Source organism: Cyclopterus lumpus, chromosome 5, assembly GCF_009769545.1.
Source record: "Cyclopterus lumpus isolate fCycLum1 chromosome 5, fCycLum1.pri, whole genome shotgun sequence".
Classification (NCBI taxonomy): Eukaryota; Metazoa; Chordata; class Actinopteri; order Perciformes; family Cyclopteridae; genus Cyclopterus; species Cyclopterus lumpus.
This window is the reverse complement of record NC_046970.1, coordinates 17,654,219-17,673,371: the sequence shown is the minus strand read 5'-3', so window position 1 is coordinate 17,673,371 and position 19,153 is coordinate 17,654,219. Positions and strand designations below refer to the sequence as shown.

General features: G+C 40.3%; 2 protein-coding genes across 2 annotated transcripts in view; both read right to left on the bottom strand.

The window, feature by feature from the left end:
• The window catches only part of vgll4b (vestigial-like family member 4b), a 38,771-nt gene extending 27,670 nt beyond the window's left edge, over window positions 1–11,101 (bottom strand). The window contains exons 1-2 of the mRNA XM_034533612.1: window positions 10,971–11,101; window positions 9,155–9,228 (exon numbers count right to left, since the gene is read on the bottom strand). Of these exons, the coding sequence (XP_034389503.1) occupies window positions 9,155–9,218 (64 nt within the window). The 5' untranslated portion in view covers window positions 9,219–9,228; window positions 10,971–11,101. The remainder of the gene's footprint in view (window positions 1–9,154; window positions 9,229–10,970) is intronic.
• A 1,213-nt stretch (window positions 11,102–12,314) lies between these two features.
• tamm41 (TAM41 mitochondrial translocator assembly and maintenance homolog) lies at window positions 12,315–18,477 on the bottom strand. Its single transcript, XM_034533529.1, has 8 exons — window positions 18,075–18,477; window positions 17,460–17,642; window positions 16,990–17,082; window positions 16,542–16,692; window positions 15,804–15,949; window positions 14,497–14,662; window positions 14,047–14,109; window positions 12,315–13,725 (listed from the first exon to the last, which is right to left on the bottom strand). The coding sequence occupies exons 1-8, from the start codon at window positions 18,210–18,212 to the stop codon at window positions 13,634–13,636; spliced, it is 1,032 nt and encodes a 343-aa protein (XP_034389420.1). The 5' UTR covers window positions 18,213–18,477; the 3' UTR covers window positions 12,315–13,633.
• Between the last annotated feature and the right edge of the window lie 676 nt (window positions 18,478–19,153).

Below are 19,153 nucleotides of genomic sequence, written 5' to 3'. Positions count from 1 at the left end.
TTTCCTCCAACTCTTTCCACAAACCCCTCCCTCCTATAGTTTGCCTGACAAACTTTGTTGTCAACAGAAACAAAACAAACACGAGGCAGACAGTGACAGCGCTCTCACACTCGGGCGTCGTGACGTTAGACATCTTCTGTTACAAGTATGCAACTGCCTGGAACACAACTCGGATCTGATTGTGATATGCACATTTTTTCAGAGCAGCGCAGACTCAGAAAAGGTGTAATGTAGTTAATGTACACAGCAGTGGGAGAGGGATCCTCCTCTGTTGCTCTCCTGATGGTTTCTTCCCTTTTTTCCCCTGTCAAAGGTTATTTTTGGGGAGTTTTTCCTGATCCGATTTGATGTCCTGGGACAGGGATGTCGTATGTGTACAGATTGTAAAGCCCTCTGAGGCAAATTTGTAATTTGTGATATTGGGCTATACAAAATAAACTGAATTGAATTGAATTGAGCAGTGAGTCCTGATTGAATGGAACATTCATAAAATAGAATTTTGAAAATGATGTTATCCAACTTGGACATAGTCAGTCTGGTCAATGTTAATAATGAAATGAAGCTCAAGCATTTGAAATACATCCATGCTTTTATCGGCCAATGGGACTATGTGATATCATTCTTGTCATGCTAAAAATGATCTACTAACAATTAGCTGGTAACAATTGGACCCCGGGGGCTTATTGGGTAAGACAGATCCTACGTGGGACAGCAGGCTCTGTGCCATTACCACACTCATTTTCTGCATCTGCGCCTGGATTACAGCCTCGGCAGGCTGAGATGTCGTCAACACACTTTTCACTGGATGCCAAGACTACAAATACAGACATCTTCTCCAATGGAATTTGGGACAAAACATTACCTTGAAAAGTAATACTCTAAATCTCTTTTTATGTTGCGGGCTAACCTAACCTTCTGAAGACCTGCACATGCATATGGGATAAATACAACGCTCATTAATCAAATCAACTGATTCAACTAATCACAAATCAAGCTCAGTATATCTCAACAGGAGCACTTCTTCAGCACTATAAAAGCTTAACTCTGTGAAAGGCTTTACAATCCTGTTTCATTTCATTCTCAGTAACTATGGGGAATTCAATCAAAAAGAGAGGCATGTAAAGTATGTGTGGTCAGCTCTGAGAAAAAGTTCCCTCGCTAAGACAGCAGAGCTGGTGTGGGACCAGCAAGCATGGCATTTACTGAGAGCAAATGGGTTATTTAACATTTCAGCCAATATTAAGTAAAGTAGTCATCGCTCTTGTCAGGTGAGGACCTTGAACACATGACTATTCTATTCATGTGTTTTGATGTACCGGTGGGAGTGAGAAGGTAGTGGTTAGAAATGTATGTACAATTTTACCAGTACAGTGTGGTGGATGACTCTTCAAACAACCTTAATCTAGGCATAAAATACACCAGAGAAGACATTTGTATTTCTACGCCCGCCAAAGGCCAATAAAGCAGTTCACAGTGACTGGGAAGGCATTTGAAGGGAATTCAACAAATCAAATCTTGGTCAACTGTTTATATCCAACATGTCTAAGAATCTGTAGATGAAACAACAAACAGACGGTGAAAGTAAATTACATTAAGTGCAAAAACTAGTTGGCTTGTTTCGAAAAAATAAAAATACAAAAATAACTGCTATATAAATGTCCATGTGGAAGAAAACAACAACAGTCAAAGTGGAAAACAGAAATGCTTGAAAAACAAGGTTCGATTGTATTTAACCTTGTGACTTGCAACTGTGACCCTTTGACACTTGACCTTTGATCCTGTGACCATGGTGGCCCCTTGCCCCTTCATTCTCTTAATGGTCGCCCACTGAACCATGACGATAGCAAACAGGGACAATGACGTAAGTGTGTGTGCGTGTGCATGTGCGCGTGCACAAGTTAAACTGCAGAGGGAAGTCTATCTAGAGGCACAGAGGGATGAATGTGGGAGGAGGGTAAGACAACAAGAGATAGACTGATGGGAAGGAGGAGTGACTGGGAAGCCGGCACTTCCCACAACCAGCTTTTCATTCATCTTGAATGAGAAGCAATTAACAGATTTATTTATACACAATTTACATTCAAAGCAAGCAATACAAAAAAACAATAATTTGACTTTTTGAGAGCTGCATTTCTTCACTTTCTTGCCAAAAGTAGAAGGAGAAGATCGATACCACACTCATGTCTGTCCACTCTATGAAGCTCTCTATCAGCCAGTTAGCTTCGCTTAGCATACAAATTGAAAGCCGAGGGAAACAGCTAGCAAGGCAACAAAATCCGCCTTCTAGCATATCTTAAACTAACTCATTAATAATTAAATTGATTCCTTCTTGGGCTACCGCAGTGAACTCTTGGTGACTTGTCTTCAGTAAGAGGTTGCCACACAACCAGCAGAGACTCCCGGACGGAGCCAGGCTAGCTGTTTAGCCCCCCTTTCCAGTCTTTATGCTAAGCTAAGTTAACTTGGCTCTGGCTACAGCTTCATATTGAACAGAGATATGAAAGTGGGATCACTCTTTCATTTAACTCCCTGCAAGAAAATTAGTAAATACATTTACCAAAAATGTCAAACCCTTGCTCTAATTAATGTACGTAGGCTATAGTTTCACTATATTAACACCAGCACACAGTTGGTGTGAATATAGTGAAACTTTAGCCTATGCAAGAGCAAACATGTTCTGTCAGTTGCCAAATTGTGTTATTTCATTGTGTAACAACAGCATGACAGTCCACAAATATAAGCAGTATAACCAATGACTAAGTGCTCAAGTTTGGGAAAAGCTGCTGCTAAATTGAATATATGCTTACAAACATTGATTGGAACTGAGCAACACGTTGTTGTCATAAAAACAAACTACTAATTAAGGTGCAACATGTCATGCAGCCATGGTTACGAAAATATTTTTCACATTAACTGTCCTGCCGTATACCTGCACACCTGCCATCAATCAGCTCATCGCCTCTCCGAGCTCCCTGCTCTACACACACCTGTCAGCAATCTACTCATCAACTTTACAGTATATCAACTGTGGCTTTTACTGTGGTAGTTCATGCTTCAGTAGTTTCCATGTTTTCTGTAAATACCTTTGCCTGCCTGCAGACACCGCTGAATCGTCTGTCTTCCACCATCACTTTCCCTTCACTGTGGTCTCACAATAAATCCTCTACAACTTCACCTACCTCTTGTCGGTGTCTTGCATTCGGGTCCACCATACTATCGGATCATTGCATAATTAAGTATTCTGCCTGTCAATGCATCAGGAGCGCCTGCTTTATTGCCGTCAGATAAAATGAGTTCTTCTTCCCTCATTTTGTATTACACTATGGCAGATTTCTGTCAACTCTGTCCATCACAGTGCTAGCGTATGATTAATTACAGTGTAGCCACAGTGCATCGACTCCTGTTTTGAGGCCAGTGCCTGCAGGCAATGGCAGTAACACCTCACATAGTGTAAAAGTCTTCTGTGGTGGCACAAAAGAAATAGAGATTGGATGCCTATGAGAGAAAAAGAGCAGGAATATAACAATTAAGTTTAACGACTGTTACCCTGCACATTGTCTGCACATTACTTTGATCCAGTCATCGTGACATTGTTATCTCCACTCATAAAATATTTGCTGATAACCAAGATTCATCTACTGCAGACTCCTTGACCCCCCCCCCCCCCCCCCCCCCCCACCCCCGACCCCCCCTCTCCCCTCCCCAACCTACTGATAGCAGGCAATAGCTCAAACACTGTTATCAATTAATGACATGATAGTACCCCATTTATCAATACAACAGCAACGGGCACTGACAGGGAAATAGGCAGTAAAACATCGGTGGTGTTCAAGACAATAGAGCAGTCTTTAAAGCATACACCTCTGCTTTAAACATTTAAGGCATGCTCACACACATCTACACAAAATCATGCATACTACACAATGACACTAAATGACAGTGTGCTCCACATTGTCCTCAACTATTTTGTTTATATTATCTATGCTACATTTGCTGCAGGCTTCTACCATAAACCTTTAGTCAGATATAAGCCAATACATAGATTATTAACATCATGGAAGTGGCTCTGAGCATCTAATATTTCCGCGGCTGGGTTTTCATTGGAGTTAGTTCATACAGACGCTAAAGGCTTAGTTATCAGACGCCGAGGGGCATGACAAAGCTTTGGTATTTGATGAACTAGGAATGAGACCAGGCCGTTTGTTTAGTGGTGGCAGCAGAACCTTGTCTAATGATGCGTTTCAAATGTATCAGTGATGCTCCAGTAAAACACCACCAAGATTCTGAGAACAGAATAAAAACACTGGACTGCAGTACAGCTGTACCACAGGATTACCATTGCAGGTGAGGAGAGACCTGCCGCCGACAGATCCACCTAGTACCTTTTATTATTTATTCATCAATCAACTGTCTGGTGCAAAAGCATTTTTACATTGATTAAGAGACAAATGGAGCTGAAGACATCAGTGACATTGGTGCCGTATAGTGTGAAGAGTCACATCTCAAACTCCCGACCTAGACATGTGAAATTTTTTCGGAATTGGTCACTTGGCTTTAATTATTCGTTTAAATATTTACAGTTTTTACATTTAATGTATTGAAGTAGTACAAATACCACTCTGGCTGCTTAGTTGCTGAGATTTATACCACTTTTATATCTTTGAAAATATACATGAAGCAACAGCCACAGGGCAGTTAGCTTGATTTAGCTTAGCATTCAGACTGGATACAGCTAGCCTACCTCCGTCCAAAGGTTAAAGAGTACGCCCTAACAGCACTTCTAAAGATCACAAACAAATTGTTTATGTTATACCAAAAGCCTCCCTAAAATGACAAGACGTAGTTTTACACAAGATGAAGTGCCCGGCTTGCAGCAGTGTCCTCGAGGAGATTTGCCAAACAACCAGCAGGTACCCCAGGAACTATCAAACAAATCCTTTAACATTGTTTATTTAGTTGAACCCACTGACACTGCATGTACTCGTTTTATTTCTTTTGTTTCGATGATCCACCTCTTTGTCTATTTTTTTAATTGACTGGGAATTGGGCTGCTGTCACTTCCAAGATGGCGACGGCTAGAGACGCTGACTTTTAACTTCACAACGGCTCTTCAGGAACCTTAGGGGGATGTCACGTTGACTACGCCCATATTGTATACAGCCTATGGTTTTAACAACATTTTATTGTGACTGACTGGGTTACTAAAACATCCAAAGCTCACATAATGTGTTTAAATTGAAGCTCTCTGCAGGGAAGATGTGTGACCAAAATAGAAGTATGTTGTATCTGCAAGCTTACACATGTATGTGTTGCTTAACACCCGTGTCATATGGAAGCACAGAGAAATATCTGTCAAATACGTGGACAGGCTGGAGGGCAAAACCACTCCTTGATGGAAAAGCTCCACACACATCCAAAAACCCAACCCATGCCACTTACAAGCATGAGTCCTCCTCGGTCAAATTACCTCCCACTGAGAATACTGTTTGCCTCGAGCAAGGTTTAGACAAGTGCCATGATGCAAGCTCTCCGATTTCACTTTCAGTGTTGATGTGTCTATCCACCACGGAGCATCAACAAGCTCTGACTAGTTTCAACTGCTCACTTACTGAGCAGACTACCACGACACCCTTTAAAAAAGTGTTAAATGTCTGATTAACCAAGTTTTAGTTCATTTAAATGCAACTGAAGACACTCTCAGATTAGGATGCCATGATCGAATTGACCAGATTGAATTACAGCTTGCCTGCCTGCCCCATTTCAAACTCAGATTTCATATAATCTATTCAATTAACATAAAAGCGATCAACACAGACACTACAACGCTGTCCATATTTTGCGCTCAGTAGGCCATCCAACAACACAAAAGGTCAAAGTGATGGTCACAGTTCAAGCTAAACTGCTCAATCATAATCAAGCTCTGTGAACCCGCTCACGGCCGGTTGCACGTGTGAATTTATGTTTCGATAAAAATAACGGCTCTGCAAGGCTGCACTTACAATCACGCAAACACGCTGATAATTAGCAGGCATAATGTTAACCAAACATCACTATCGCAGTTTGGCTTGTTAGAATGCTGACATTTTCCAATTTCCACTAGATAATGGCACTATATTAAAATATCAGGTGATTGCCTAATTCAATAGGATTGATCCACGTCACTAGCATGGCTAAAACAATAATATAATACGGTTCTGTAGGCCATGGCTGTGGTACCACCTCTGCATCATTTTGATCAATACCACATTAGCAAGAAAATCAATTGTAAATCACATTACCCAGCTGTCTATTCCTAAAGGAAGATACCATAGGTCAATTTCAACACGGCGTTCAGCAGATTTAGACGGTGTGGGATCAAGTATTTATAAGCAATGGCCAGTTACTCACACCTGACCAAGACCTGATATTCATACTGGAAATTGACAAAATAACTGGAACAAATGGATAAAATACAATACAGCCAAAGTTGATTTTCACTGCTGAAGTTTGTGGTGTCGTTATAGTAGATATATGATACTGTAAGGTTATTATTTATTTTGAATGATTTTGTCCACAAGCTACAGAATATTAAGCACAAGAATTAGAGAGAACATAATAGAAGGGTCGGTTTTAATGGACTGCTCCCCTTCACCAAAAGCTTGGTGAAGGGGAGCAGTCCATTAAAACCGACTGGGGTGTTTGAACAAAAAATAGAAACTATAACAAACGGGATATTCTGTCAAAGTGTGTTTGGGTTTTCTCGAAACAAACAAGCAGTATTTCAGAAGTAAAGCAGAGGACACTGTACAGATCTCAGCCAACCACCGACTCTTGGCACCTGTTCTTCTTTTGTTGTGGTTCCTGTCAGAAACTAAATATCCATATTCCAACTCTTCACCAGTGGTCCTCTTTGGATAGACGGGCTTTGATCTATCATCCAAGACCCAATAAGCATTGACAGAGCCTGCTGACTGGCAATGTCACGGAAGTCAAACTAAAACCAGAGAAATTGCACAAATAAATGCTAGAATCTAGAAAAAGAACTGAGCTACAAACAAACTAAATATGTCAATCTGTCCTTGGAGCTGGGCCTGTAGTGCAATCCAGACTGTTTGAGGTTGATCTCACATACAGGTTTGCTTCCAGGAAGGGTGGAGCGCAACATCACCACCAAAATTGCTATGGACGGGTGACAGCAAGTAGCATTCCCCCTACATTCACCATTAAATATAAGGCACAGATTACTTCACTGCTTTTTTAGTGCATGAGTAATTACCGTATATTCAAGGTCAGGACTATTTGGCTTAAGACCTGTGATTAGTGTTGTTCACAGGAAGCTTGTTTCAACCTCACTGACAGCAAGGATCAGCCCCACTGAAGTGTGTACATGTGTGTGTAAGTAACAAGCAGAGAAAAAAATTAAATTAAAGTTTTACAAAGTCTAAATTCTACATAGACAGTTTTTTTTTTAGATTAGCACTCGTATTCAAGTAGCCTTAATTAATCTGGGCCATAGCCAACAATTCTATTTTGGGATATTACCATAATATAGTGTCCACTTTGGGCCAAGCAGAGCAACCTCGAACCAATATGGTATGTAATTCCATTTCCATCAAGACAACATTTTCTAAGAAATTAATTTCCAACAGAGATGGGTTATCTGCAGGAGTGTGGTTTGAATTAATTGAACCGCGCTTTTCGTTTTAAACTGTGGAGGTTGTGGCCCTGACAAGTCCCACCTGGTCCTTCTGAGTTGGAACGGCTGTTGAGAAGGCCGGCCGAGCCTCTCCCTGTTCTGTGCTCTGGTATCGAGCGCTGCACACAGCCAGTGCAAAGGCTTGTCATACATGCAAATAAGTAGGCAGAGGTTAATGACTCAGCTGCCTGTTGGCCTGGTTGGCTGACTAGCGTAGTGGGTTGGCCGGCTCACCCATTTCTCCTGCACCTTTGTGGAAGCAGGTCGAGTGCATTGTCTTTGGACAAAGAGGCTATGCACAACCCACAACAAAAACTGACATCAGCGCATAGGAAAAAACAAAAACACTGCAGGGGAGCGAGGGAGGAGGGGAGGAAGACTCCCATGCCATTTCACTCAGGAGTGCAAGGAAGCTGATATTCAGCTTGGTTAAGCCGAAGCATTGTAGGAACAAACCAAGTGACATGGGAGACGTTACAGCTGAAGTTCTTACTAAATATTCCTGTTCTCTCAGTACACCAGTGAACACAAGTAAGTATCTAAAATGGTCCATACTGAATATTCTAAGTTGATCAATGTAAAAACTTCAAATAAGGAGATTAGAAAACTGACTCCAACTGAAATGAATGTAGTTTGCACTTCTACCAAATTATAACATTTCTCTTAATGGAGTCCACACATTATTTAATAAAAGCTCAAATTATGCTCCCCGATGATTGAGGCGCTTCAAATTCCCATGCTTGTTTTTCCTCTAAAAGAAACAAATTAGGTTTGAGTGCTGCACAGCCAGAGAGCAATTATTAAATACATGACACACAATCTGCTAAACTGCAGAAGAGAAGACTATGAAACAACAAACTAAACTTCCAGCTCAATTATCAGTGGTAGCCACTGAATGTCAATTGTCCTTGTGGGGTTCAATCCTCTGGCTGTGGAGAGGCCTGTGGAATATGTTTTTATATGGGGAATAGTTTTTGAGCAACGCTACAAGTCCTCAGATATGATTAGAGGAGGAGAAAGGAAAAGGCAGAAGGAGAAGGCGGAGAGACCAAGAAGAGAACCAGAGAGAAGATGGAGAGGTGACAGCAACACAGACCCAAAGTTAGAGACAGACAGTCCTATAAACTGAGACAGAAAGACACGGAAATGGAGGTAGTGGAGGTCACGGATAATGGTTCCAGGGAAAGCAGATTAACACAAGCAAGCAGCCAAGGTAAAAAAAAGCAGCGCTGATGGCAGTTGAGTGCGGTTGGTCTTATTTGCCTGTGTATCTGCTGCTGCAAGCTCGCGCGGCACAATTGTCTCACGGGCAGAAAACAGGACCGAGGCTTATGGCTCAACATAAATGTTGCACTTCATAGATGTTTTAATGCGACTCTAATCGAACAAATCATTTGTCCACAGGGCACCTTTTACCATCAGGACAGAAAGAGGCTGAGGCACAAACACAAGAGGAGCTGGTAGTCTGAAGGAACTTACTCTCTTCTTCATTGGCATGGACAAACGACGCGGCTCTGGACAGAACATCCAGGGGTGTCTCCATGCTTGGATGCCTGTGGGACAGAGGGGAGGGCACTGTGCTGAGCATGAGCATGAGAGCAGCTTTTAATACAACACCCAAGTTAATATTTGATAGATGCCAAGACATTCAGAGCTCCACAGCTCGGTCGCCAAAATCAGAGAGGAAATCACTATTATTCCTGTAAAGCGGTAACATTTGAAATCTGCCCACACCAGAGCTCGAGTTTTGGTTCGGACACCAAAATTAGACTTTTATCAATAGTTATATCGTAGTAGTTTTGTTACGAAACCATCTGAACTAGATTATGCCAAACTTCTTTCGGCAGCGTTTTATGTTGTCTTCTTAAAAATTAACTTTGTGTCGGCAGAATACAGTCTTCTTTGATTTAGATTTTCAAATATCAGACATAACATTAGGGCCAGAAGTAACAATGATGTATTACTTTGCTTTATAAAATCTCAGAAAACAGTGAAAACCCATCATTATTTCCCATATTCCAAGGTGACAAGAGACTACAAAGCAGCACATACTGTTGATTGACTAATGGATGAATTGATCAATCATCGCAGTTGAACTTTAGATAATATAATAAGAGTTTAGTATGGTACCTATTTGATACCTATTGCACTTTGCCAATAATACTTCTGTACTTTTAGTTAAGTTTGAATGCAGGACTTTTATTGTAGTATTTCTAATTGTTCTTTTAAAATGGTATGAATACCTCTTCACTGTTACTGTCCTCTAGTTTTCTGTATTACTTATGACCTTCCTGTGATATTTTGACTACAAAGCACTTTGGGGGGGATTTGTGTCCTCCAATATTGAGCCTTCAGTGTGGCTTTGCTATGAGAGGTATTTGTGGAGGAAAAAAAGGGGAAAAAACCCTCTCCAGCGCGCTTCTCTTCCCACTTTCTACATTCCTGAGATGCCGTCCCCTCGTTTCTCCTCATTTCTCGAGTTAAACAGAGCTTTGTGGACGATTATCATTAAATGAAATTTTAAAAAAAACACTTCCTGCATCTTCAGGCCAAAACCAGCAAACCAGTTGAGGTTTGTTGTTCCTGTCGCTCGTCACAACACAACGTGGTGCGCGTGAAGAACAGCCACACGCTTACGATCAACTCGGGCAAAAATGAAACCGAGGATTATTATTATTAGTAGCAGGAGTAGTAGTAGCAATGGTAGTAGTTATGGCAAGTGCGTCCACTTGTATTCTCACCAGTGGTGTATTTATATCAGCGTGACTCAGTGCTTCCTCGTTTGCCCTTTAAAAGATACCCAGGCAAAATACGAAAGAAATGCATTGCTACTTGATGAAGGGATCCCGTTTCACTTCTTCCCAACAAGCTCACAGCACAACAGACACACAACAGACACACAACAAACACACAACAGACACACAACTAAATGTCCCCCAGCGTGCGGCTCCGGGGAGTTTGTGAGGTGAGAAAGTTTGGGGAAGTGCCGCTTTCACGTCGCGAATGAAATTTCAGCCTTCATATAAACGAAGCGTATCTTTATCCCAGTGCTGCTGTGCGTGTACGTGTGTGCACGTGTGCCTGTGCGTGTGTGCGTGTGTGCGTGTGTGCGTGTGTGTGTGCGTGTGTGTGTATGTGTGTTTACATCGCTGCATTCGTTTACATGCGGAATCATTTCGCAACAACTGACTCAGAAGAAGAAGAAAAAAAGGAAAGAAAAAAAAGAGCGCACTCTCATCCAACAAAACGCGAAACAATGTCAGTCAGCCACAACTTCGTGGCCAGCAGCACATACCTCCTTCAAAGCGCCACCTCGGTGTCCTCCAGTAGGATTAATATCCACACGGAAAAACATAAACACAAACAAGATGTAGGCTGTATCCCACAGAGACTCCGCACAGAAGCCGCGGTTATACGAGGGAAGACAATAGTAGCAGAGCTGTCGGGACAAACTTGGTTGTAGGCAAAAAGAGGAGGAGGAGGAGGAGGAGGAGGAGGAGGAGGAGGGAGGAGGGAGGAGGGGGGTAGGGAGGCAGGGAGGAGGCAGGGAGGAGGGAGGGAGGAGGGCAGGAATGCCTGGAATGATGGAATTCAGTTCCTAGCAGGTGGTGAAAGTGAAACGCGCTGATTGGTGGAGCACTGAAGCGATGATATCAGCATATATTATGATAATGACGCCATTGCATCACGTCCTCTGAAATTGATGCTGCTGTCACTGGGTTTACTCCTCTGAGCTGGTGACACATTTAGTAGGTGATTAGGGAGAGCGCCAGCCCTCAACTGCTACTTTATAAAGGGCCTTAGTGCCAGGGAGTTAACCCTCAACTTAATGTGCAATGTTTATTTGTAACCCCATGAGTTGTTACACCTATTAAAAGTCCATATTAAATATAAAGGTTGAGATTACGCCTGTCCCCTACTTAGCATTCATAAGCAGCATATTAAAGTAATAAAATACACACGGCTAAACATTAATTTCTAAGTGCCCTATGTGTATTATACATTACATTGTAGTGTGATATATATGTACTTCTTTCTCCACTGAGGAAAGTACTTTTAATGCCGGCAGATTGACTGGATTTGTTAAGGATGCATCAGTGAATGCAGCGTTTCAGTGAAGCTCCTTTTTTTACTTTATATACTGTCGGGTTGTGTAATCTGCAAAATGATCATTTGTATTGTATATAAAATCTTAATTTGCAATGGTACCAATATCTATAGCTGTCAGACGAATGGAGCGGAGGAAAAATAGAAGATTTCCCTCTGATGTGTAGAACCGTAAATATACTTTGTGGTTGGGTTATGTTTGGATTGCACAAATGTTGAAACCTGAATCGTGCCAATGAAAGGCACGTGTGGTCAGCAAACTGTACTGAAGTACATAGATATTGTACGAAAATAAATAAGAATGCAATAGATTACAAGTGAAAAAGAAGAGTACTGAACAAACCATAAGAGGTATTGTGAGTCTCCCTTCAAATTATTCACAAGTGAAATGAAATCATTGTCAAGTGTGACTCATGAATTATACGAACAAAAACAAGTGACGGTACAAGGAAGTAACTGGAAATTTCACTACGGACTGCATTGTGATAGACCAGCGAAGAACCAGTATATCTTTGTGACAGCACTGACTAAATTCAAATGTATATTTTTTTATTAAAAACATTTTGATAAGCGGGAACATTTAAGTGATGTGATAAACCTGATTTTTTTACAGCCAAAATCTACATATATTTAGACAACTCATGTACCCAGCCAATCACACAGTACCAGGACAAGTGACACTAAATGTTATGACATGTGCTTTCCCTGCTATAACATCAAACATATGAACATCCCAATTGACCCTTTATATAAAGTAATACAAACATAAGAATAACTTAATAGTCAAGTTTGCATATTAATCCTCCTGGAAGTATAAATGAGAAAAAAAATCTAATAGTGATTGTGTAATAATAACCCATTTTGTGACATTATTTTGTAAAAAAAACTGAGGTGTTATAATTTATTAATTCAGCAGGTTAAATTAGTAAAACCAGGCAATCCTAATTCAATGGCCTAATAGTGAAAACATAAAAAACGTTGGTTCTCACAATCAGCAAAGAAAATATTTGAGTAATGTAAAAAAAGTATTATGCAACTGAAAACAAAGTAATCATGGATACTGTTGTATTCAATTGTTTATCAATCATCAATCTTGTAACTACATAAAATGACAGCAAGTATCAAAGACCTCCAGTTGTCATTAAGACCTGCTTACAGCAATTAAGTGGCAGACAGGTAAACTGTTCACAATTAGCAACATTTCTATCATAAATTAAATGTGATCCTATCTTTTATTTCATGAACATTGTATTATTACAAACATCCAAACTGCTGGTAAAATGTGATGAGAAGAAAGATTGGAGATCTTTGGAAAGTCGATTGGGGGATAAGAAGTTCAATAAAGACAAAAATAATCGCCAGTTTCTCATCTGCTCGTCATTTGACCGTTGCACACTCGCTGTCAAAAGATGACCGAAGACACCAAAGTCTATTCTTAATATTAGTGCGATACTTGCTGCATGCTGTGCTCACACTGAGTCAGTGCTGTGGCTCTAGAGATCGCCAGTTCCCCAGCCAGTCACTGTAGTCATTATGCAGAAAGGTTCCAATCTGTAGTACCATTAAATGTCAGCCATAATTCAATCTGGCTGGTGAAATGTCACCCCCTTTTTCGACAACTTTTATGAATTGCATGATAAAGGGCAGTTGTACAGACGGTTCTACACTATTCAAACACAGAATTTCGCCTGCTCAGTGATCTCCTTCCTTAAAGGCGATGCGGTGATATAACCAGGAGGGGAGTGTGCAATTCTTCCAGCCACAGTCTGTCGGGGGGGGGGGAAAAATGTAAAGGATGAATGTCGGCTGACAGTTTATAGAGAAAGACAGATTCCTGGTCAACAGACAGGATCAGGACATCTGTGAGACAGACGGCTTCCTCCTCCAACCCTTCCACATCTTCATCAGTTTCTTGGAGCTGTATGAGACTGTCTTCCACATGCCTGGGGAGGACAAACAGTCAACTGAATATGAACCACAGTAGAAGAACATTATGTCTACACTCAAACAGTTGTTAATACACAGTGGAAGGTTTAAGAACACACTTGATGTCTTTAAAAAGGCCATGAAATAATTTGATTGACCGTTTATTTGAGTCAGATGAGAAGAATGCTACCACTCTCATATCCGCACAGTAGATGTGACGGTACATCTATTATTATTATTATTATTATTATTAATATAATATATAATAATAATAATATATAATAATAATATTAGTAGTATTTTCCCCAAAATATAATGAAGAAACAAAGAGTGCTTACCAGCTGTAGCAATGCCTTTGATACTCTGTGTTATACTAGAGGATTTCACAATAGATGAAATACCTGAAGAGGAACAAAAACAGGCGCAAACATACAATGTTACAACAGCTAATATCTCATCACTCCGAAATATGATTTTAATGATATGCTACTTGTGGATAGAGGCCAAACAATCACACAAAAATAAAAATAAAGATTAATTGATAGCCATTTACTAGCTGTGCTACATCAGATTTGACAATAAATATTAGCTTTGTTAATAGGTTGGTATAATGTATTACTAACATTATTCATTTGTTACATAATTCAACTATAATGATTATTCACCGGACACAATATCAGCCTTGATCTGTAAAACCCAGGCGCACTTGATTTCAGATCACAGAAACCTCTGAGAGGGATGACTTCTGCTGTCCTTCTATTGCACATCCCTGAACCTTCAGTCCGAACCTTGTTGAACGACAGCGCCGCAGTCCGGGTCCTGAGCAACCTGCAGCAGAATCTCCTCCACGTCTCGGTTCTTCCCCGGAGGATCGACCAGCTTTGTGATCCTCTGCTGGAGGGTTCGAGGCAATGCCATCAGCTGGATGAACTGGCCCTCTGGGCTTTTGTCAGCCTGCAGGCACACAAACAAGAATTCATGCACAGAGATGCATTCAGCAGGCTGAGTACCGGCAGCAGCACCAACGGGTGTCACGTGAGTGGCCGGACAATAAACAAAGTGCATTGTTGTTAGGAGCCTGTATAAATCTATCTCAAGATAATACAACTATAATGTTGAGAAGAAATGATTGGAGTGGGTGAAACTATATTGGCTTTAAAAACAAAAATTACAGCCTTGCAACGACTAAGTTGGAAACTTCTTGTCGCTGCACAAAGGAGCTGGTTCGTACACGTGGGACTTCAACCGCACTGTCTAATGACGTACAAGGGCACAAGTGTATTTCCCTTATGCATGGCTCACAGCGCACAATTCCCCAAAGCACTGTTCACTGCAAAGTGTGTTACTCACCAACATAACAACACTCCTAAAACCACTTATTCCTGTTATTCCAGGATGGCGTGATTAGTATTTCCTTTGTATAACAGGGAGTGGTGGTGACATTTAATAATAGTAATACAAATTTAAAAAAGAAGATGAAACGTTACATAAAGAAACACAACAGATGATTATGTTTTCAGACCATTAAATGTGCAAACAAAGACACATGTTGCACTCGTTGATAATGTTATAGTAAAGCAGGTAACAGGGCAGAGTGCCAAGTCAGTCACGCCCCATTTAATGTTTACTACCAAGGCTCTGAGCACACTCTACTAATCAGGTCAAAGCTGTTTTAGTTTCAATCAAAAGGCATGACACATGGACATTTTTTTTGTTTTAAAAAGGAGTTCAGACAAGCATTTTAAGGCAGTTAAAAAAATCTGTATGTTTTTTTAAATATTTCTGTCACAGTGTTCACGTAAGAGTTTCAAGGTATTACATTTCTAATTACAGATGTATTTGGTCAAGTGTCAAGTAGAGTGCAACATTATACAGCAGACGCCACAAACTTTGCTTAGAGGAATGAAACTAAAGAGCGACTTCTCACATTGATGCCCATGTTTTTTTTGACACACATATACACAGGTAATGAAACATGATTGACAAGAAACAACTGTATATACAGCACAGTGTGCTCTATACGAGTGGCTCACAGGTCGAGTGACGTTAAATAAAGTGTGTTGCGCTTGGAGCATCTAGGTGTGTTGTGTTTTACCTCTAGTTTCCCTTGTTGAGGTTTGTAGACCACCTGAGGGCAGTCACGCAAGATGTTGCTGTACAGAATCCGGAAGTGCTGAATGTTGTCCTTGACGATATTGGCCACCTTAGATTTATCTTCACCGAACACCATTCTAAAATCCCCTGAAGAGGCACAGACAAAATGTTTTCCCTAAAGCGTATTATATTTCAGTTTTTCATCTTTGCTGTAGTAAGATGAGAAAATATTTTTATTGATCCCAAGAGAGGAAATCCAGTTGTTGCAGTAGCACAAGGATATAAATAGGACCATAATAGTATTACACACTGAGATATTAAACTCCTTCTGGTGTTCAGTTTTCCAGTGCATGTGATACAACACTCATTAGCACATTATTCACGACTCATGACCTTCTGCAGGGAACCTACATGGTAACACTCCCCTTGTACAGTAGCACATCCTTCGCATGAAAACATTTGTTGGGTTCAACATCATTTTATCGGCTTCAATTTCACATCCTTATAACTGGACAAATCAAGCAGGTTAACCGTGAACTGACCGTCTAATTACTTTCATTCACAATCCAGACAATTTACTCAGAACCCTGCTGCTGTACTTGCATTAATAAGCAACGTTTTTTCGCACCACATCGGCCAGACTGTATGTGTGAACGTGTGCGCCCAAGCATGCGTGCAGCTTATATATGTGTACGTGTTTAATCTACATCTGGATTTTAGAGTTGTGTGGGTTAGTTACCGGCGTAAGAAAGACCAGCAATCTGCAGGAAGAGGTCTTCCTCAGTGAAGCTCTCCGGCAGCATGAGGAAGGAGGCTGTCACAGCACTCTTCAAGTTGGCCACCAAAGCAGCACGGAGCTTTCCATTCTCATTCTGCACCAGCATTCTTACCTGCGTGGAGACACGCATGAACACACACAAACATGAACACACACACACATTTGTGCTCATACAGTTTTCGCAAAAAAGTACAAGCTGAATAGGTAGTCCTTTTGAAGAGTCAATTATGCAACACGACTGTTCTGTATCGTTTAATAATGCAATAATGCATGCCACTTTTACACCATATATTAAACAGAAACATTTGACCGGATTTACAAAGAAAAGTGTGTCCAATAAATGATTGCACAATAAAATAATCAGCTCAGTTTTTCTGATCGATCCAAAACAGTTATTCTTGCTACTAACTGGTTTGTGAAGTCGTCCAGCCACGTACATCGTCTTCCAGTGCATCAGGTCATCTATGAGAGACTCTGTACTAATCACACCATATTTGATTATCTGAGAAGAATAGGAGAAGGTCATTAAGGTATGCAGTTAATAAAGTGTAGCCAGACAAAAACAATAACATAATATTAGCCAGAGATTAAGTGAATTACTGTTACCCGCTTTATGTATTATAATGTAAAGACAATGTATGTCCAGCCTCAAACTCAGCAGCTATTACATACATTATGTCTGCTCATAATATATATATATATATATATATATATATATATATATATATAGGAGTATTGGTTGAAGCAAAGACTTGTGAGAAACTATGACTGCCTAAGAAAAACCTGAGGAGATTTCAGTGTAAAGCGAGAACTGGCCAGCATTATCGCAAAAATAAAAATATATACCGGTATATAAAAAGAGTAAAAAAAGTAATTTACCCTTCCATCCACAGGCACCAGTGTGTTGTAGTATACAGAAGCCCCGTGTTCATTTTGTACGGAGCTGATCATCGTGGGCCCCAGCAGCTTGAGGATGGAGTAGTGTTTGCGATTCTGCAGCAGATTCATGGTGTGCCACGTCACTGGGTCGTCCACCGCAAACACAAAGTCCAGCATGTTCTTCTGTATATGTAAAAAAGTAAACAAAACACAATAACATCACATTACATTACATTTTCACATCCAATGAAATAGGATACAGCTTCAAATTCTAACATTCAATTATGTTGTTGATCAACTTTCATTAGATATATATTGTGATAATGTGATCACGTCTTGTTTAAGTTGTGTTGTCCAAATTAATGAAACATTATTGAATGTGTTATAGTTACACTCATGTGGGAGAGTTTTGTCTGACGTCATGCATAACAGTGGAGCACAGTTTATGGCACTGAACACAAATTGCGTTCAAATTTTGTGACAGATACTTGGGCTCGTTAGTCTGATTTCATTTAGTCTAAAGATACTTGACAACAATGGCAATGTGCCGATGTTGCTAGAGTCAATTTGAAAGTATGTCACGAGCAGAGTTTGTAAACTGGCACGCTCACTTACCTCCATTTGACCTTGGTTGGTCCCGTGTTGTTTAAAAACGCCAGATCCATAGGCAAAAGCTAAACTGATGTCCTGAGGAAATTGTGATAAAATCCGTCTGTAGATCACGCCGGTGTTGTGCAAAGTTGGAAGAGTCATTTTGAAATAAGTTAGCTAGGATAGCTTTCCAGCAACAACACCAGCTGGTTTATGAGTAAATTATTCTAATAAACAATGTGTTAAGCGACGTTTCTGCCGCATTAATTAAAAGATACATTTCCGTTTGTGAGGCTCTGGTCCACAAAAAAAGGAAACGCCACTGAAAAACACTCAAATTGAGAGTTGTTTCGTTTAAATGCCTCCACTAGGTCAGTTTGGGTCGCTGTGCACTTGACAGTCGACTGAAATGTGCGTCACGGAGTGCGCTGCGCCCGGAGGCTCATGGGAAATGGAGTCAGGAATGGAAGGTAAGAATACTGAGCCCTTAAACAAACATAAATAATGATTGTTGTACGAGTTATTTTGTACTTAGCTTCGTCTATGATTGTATACAATCTTGCAATGTAAATTCGGCAACATATGGCAGTATTTTTGTTATTGTTATTTGTCCATTTTAGCAGCTCTAAATTTAACCAGCAGAGGGTGGTTTTCGACCATGTTTAACTAAGCCGTCAATACGCTCAAGATGATTTGTATGTATAGTTGTGGACAGTGAAAAGAGAAATTATATATTTAAAAGAAATTAATTTAAAGCCCTGTAAGTTTTCTTTCTGAAGTTAGTTATAATGTTGAGAAAGTGATATATTTAGCCTACATTTAAATAACAGCTCATGTCTGAATTATGTGTTTTGTATTTGAGAAAGAATAGAATAGACTTAATAAAAAACAGGAACGGATATTCAATTAAATTAGTTTTCTCTTTTCTCAAGTTTCATTTTCTGCGGCGTTTACATTTTGTATTGAATTACTCATGTAAAAAAGATCTATGATAAGTTGACGACATGTTAATAGTGATTGCTCCTGACATGATCCACTTGTGTATATTTGGCAGTGGAGTTTGGGGTTTGAACTCTTGGAGATAATAAATAAAAACGGAGAAA

What these genes read in the sequence shown, in the direction of transcription:
- tamm41 (XM_034533529.1), bottom strand. Translation starts at nt 18,212, where the DNA reads ATGACTCTTCCAACTTTGCACAACACCGGCGTGATCTACAGACGGATT. An exon ending in TGCTGGTCTTTCTTACGCCG is followed by an intron (nt 15,950 to 16,541) that starts GTAACTAACCCA and finishes GTGCCTCTTCAG; the next exon opens with GGGATTTTAGAATGGTGTTC. An exon ending in CAAAGGCATTGCTACAGCTG is followed by an intron (nt 13,726 to 14,046) that starts GTAAGCACTCTT and finishes TGTCCTCCCCAG; the next exon opens with GCATGTGGAAGACAGTCTCA.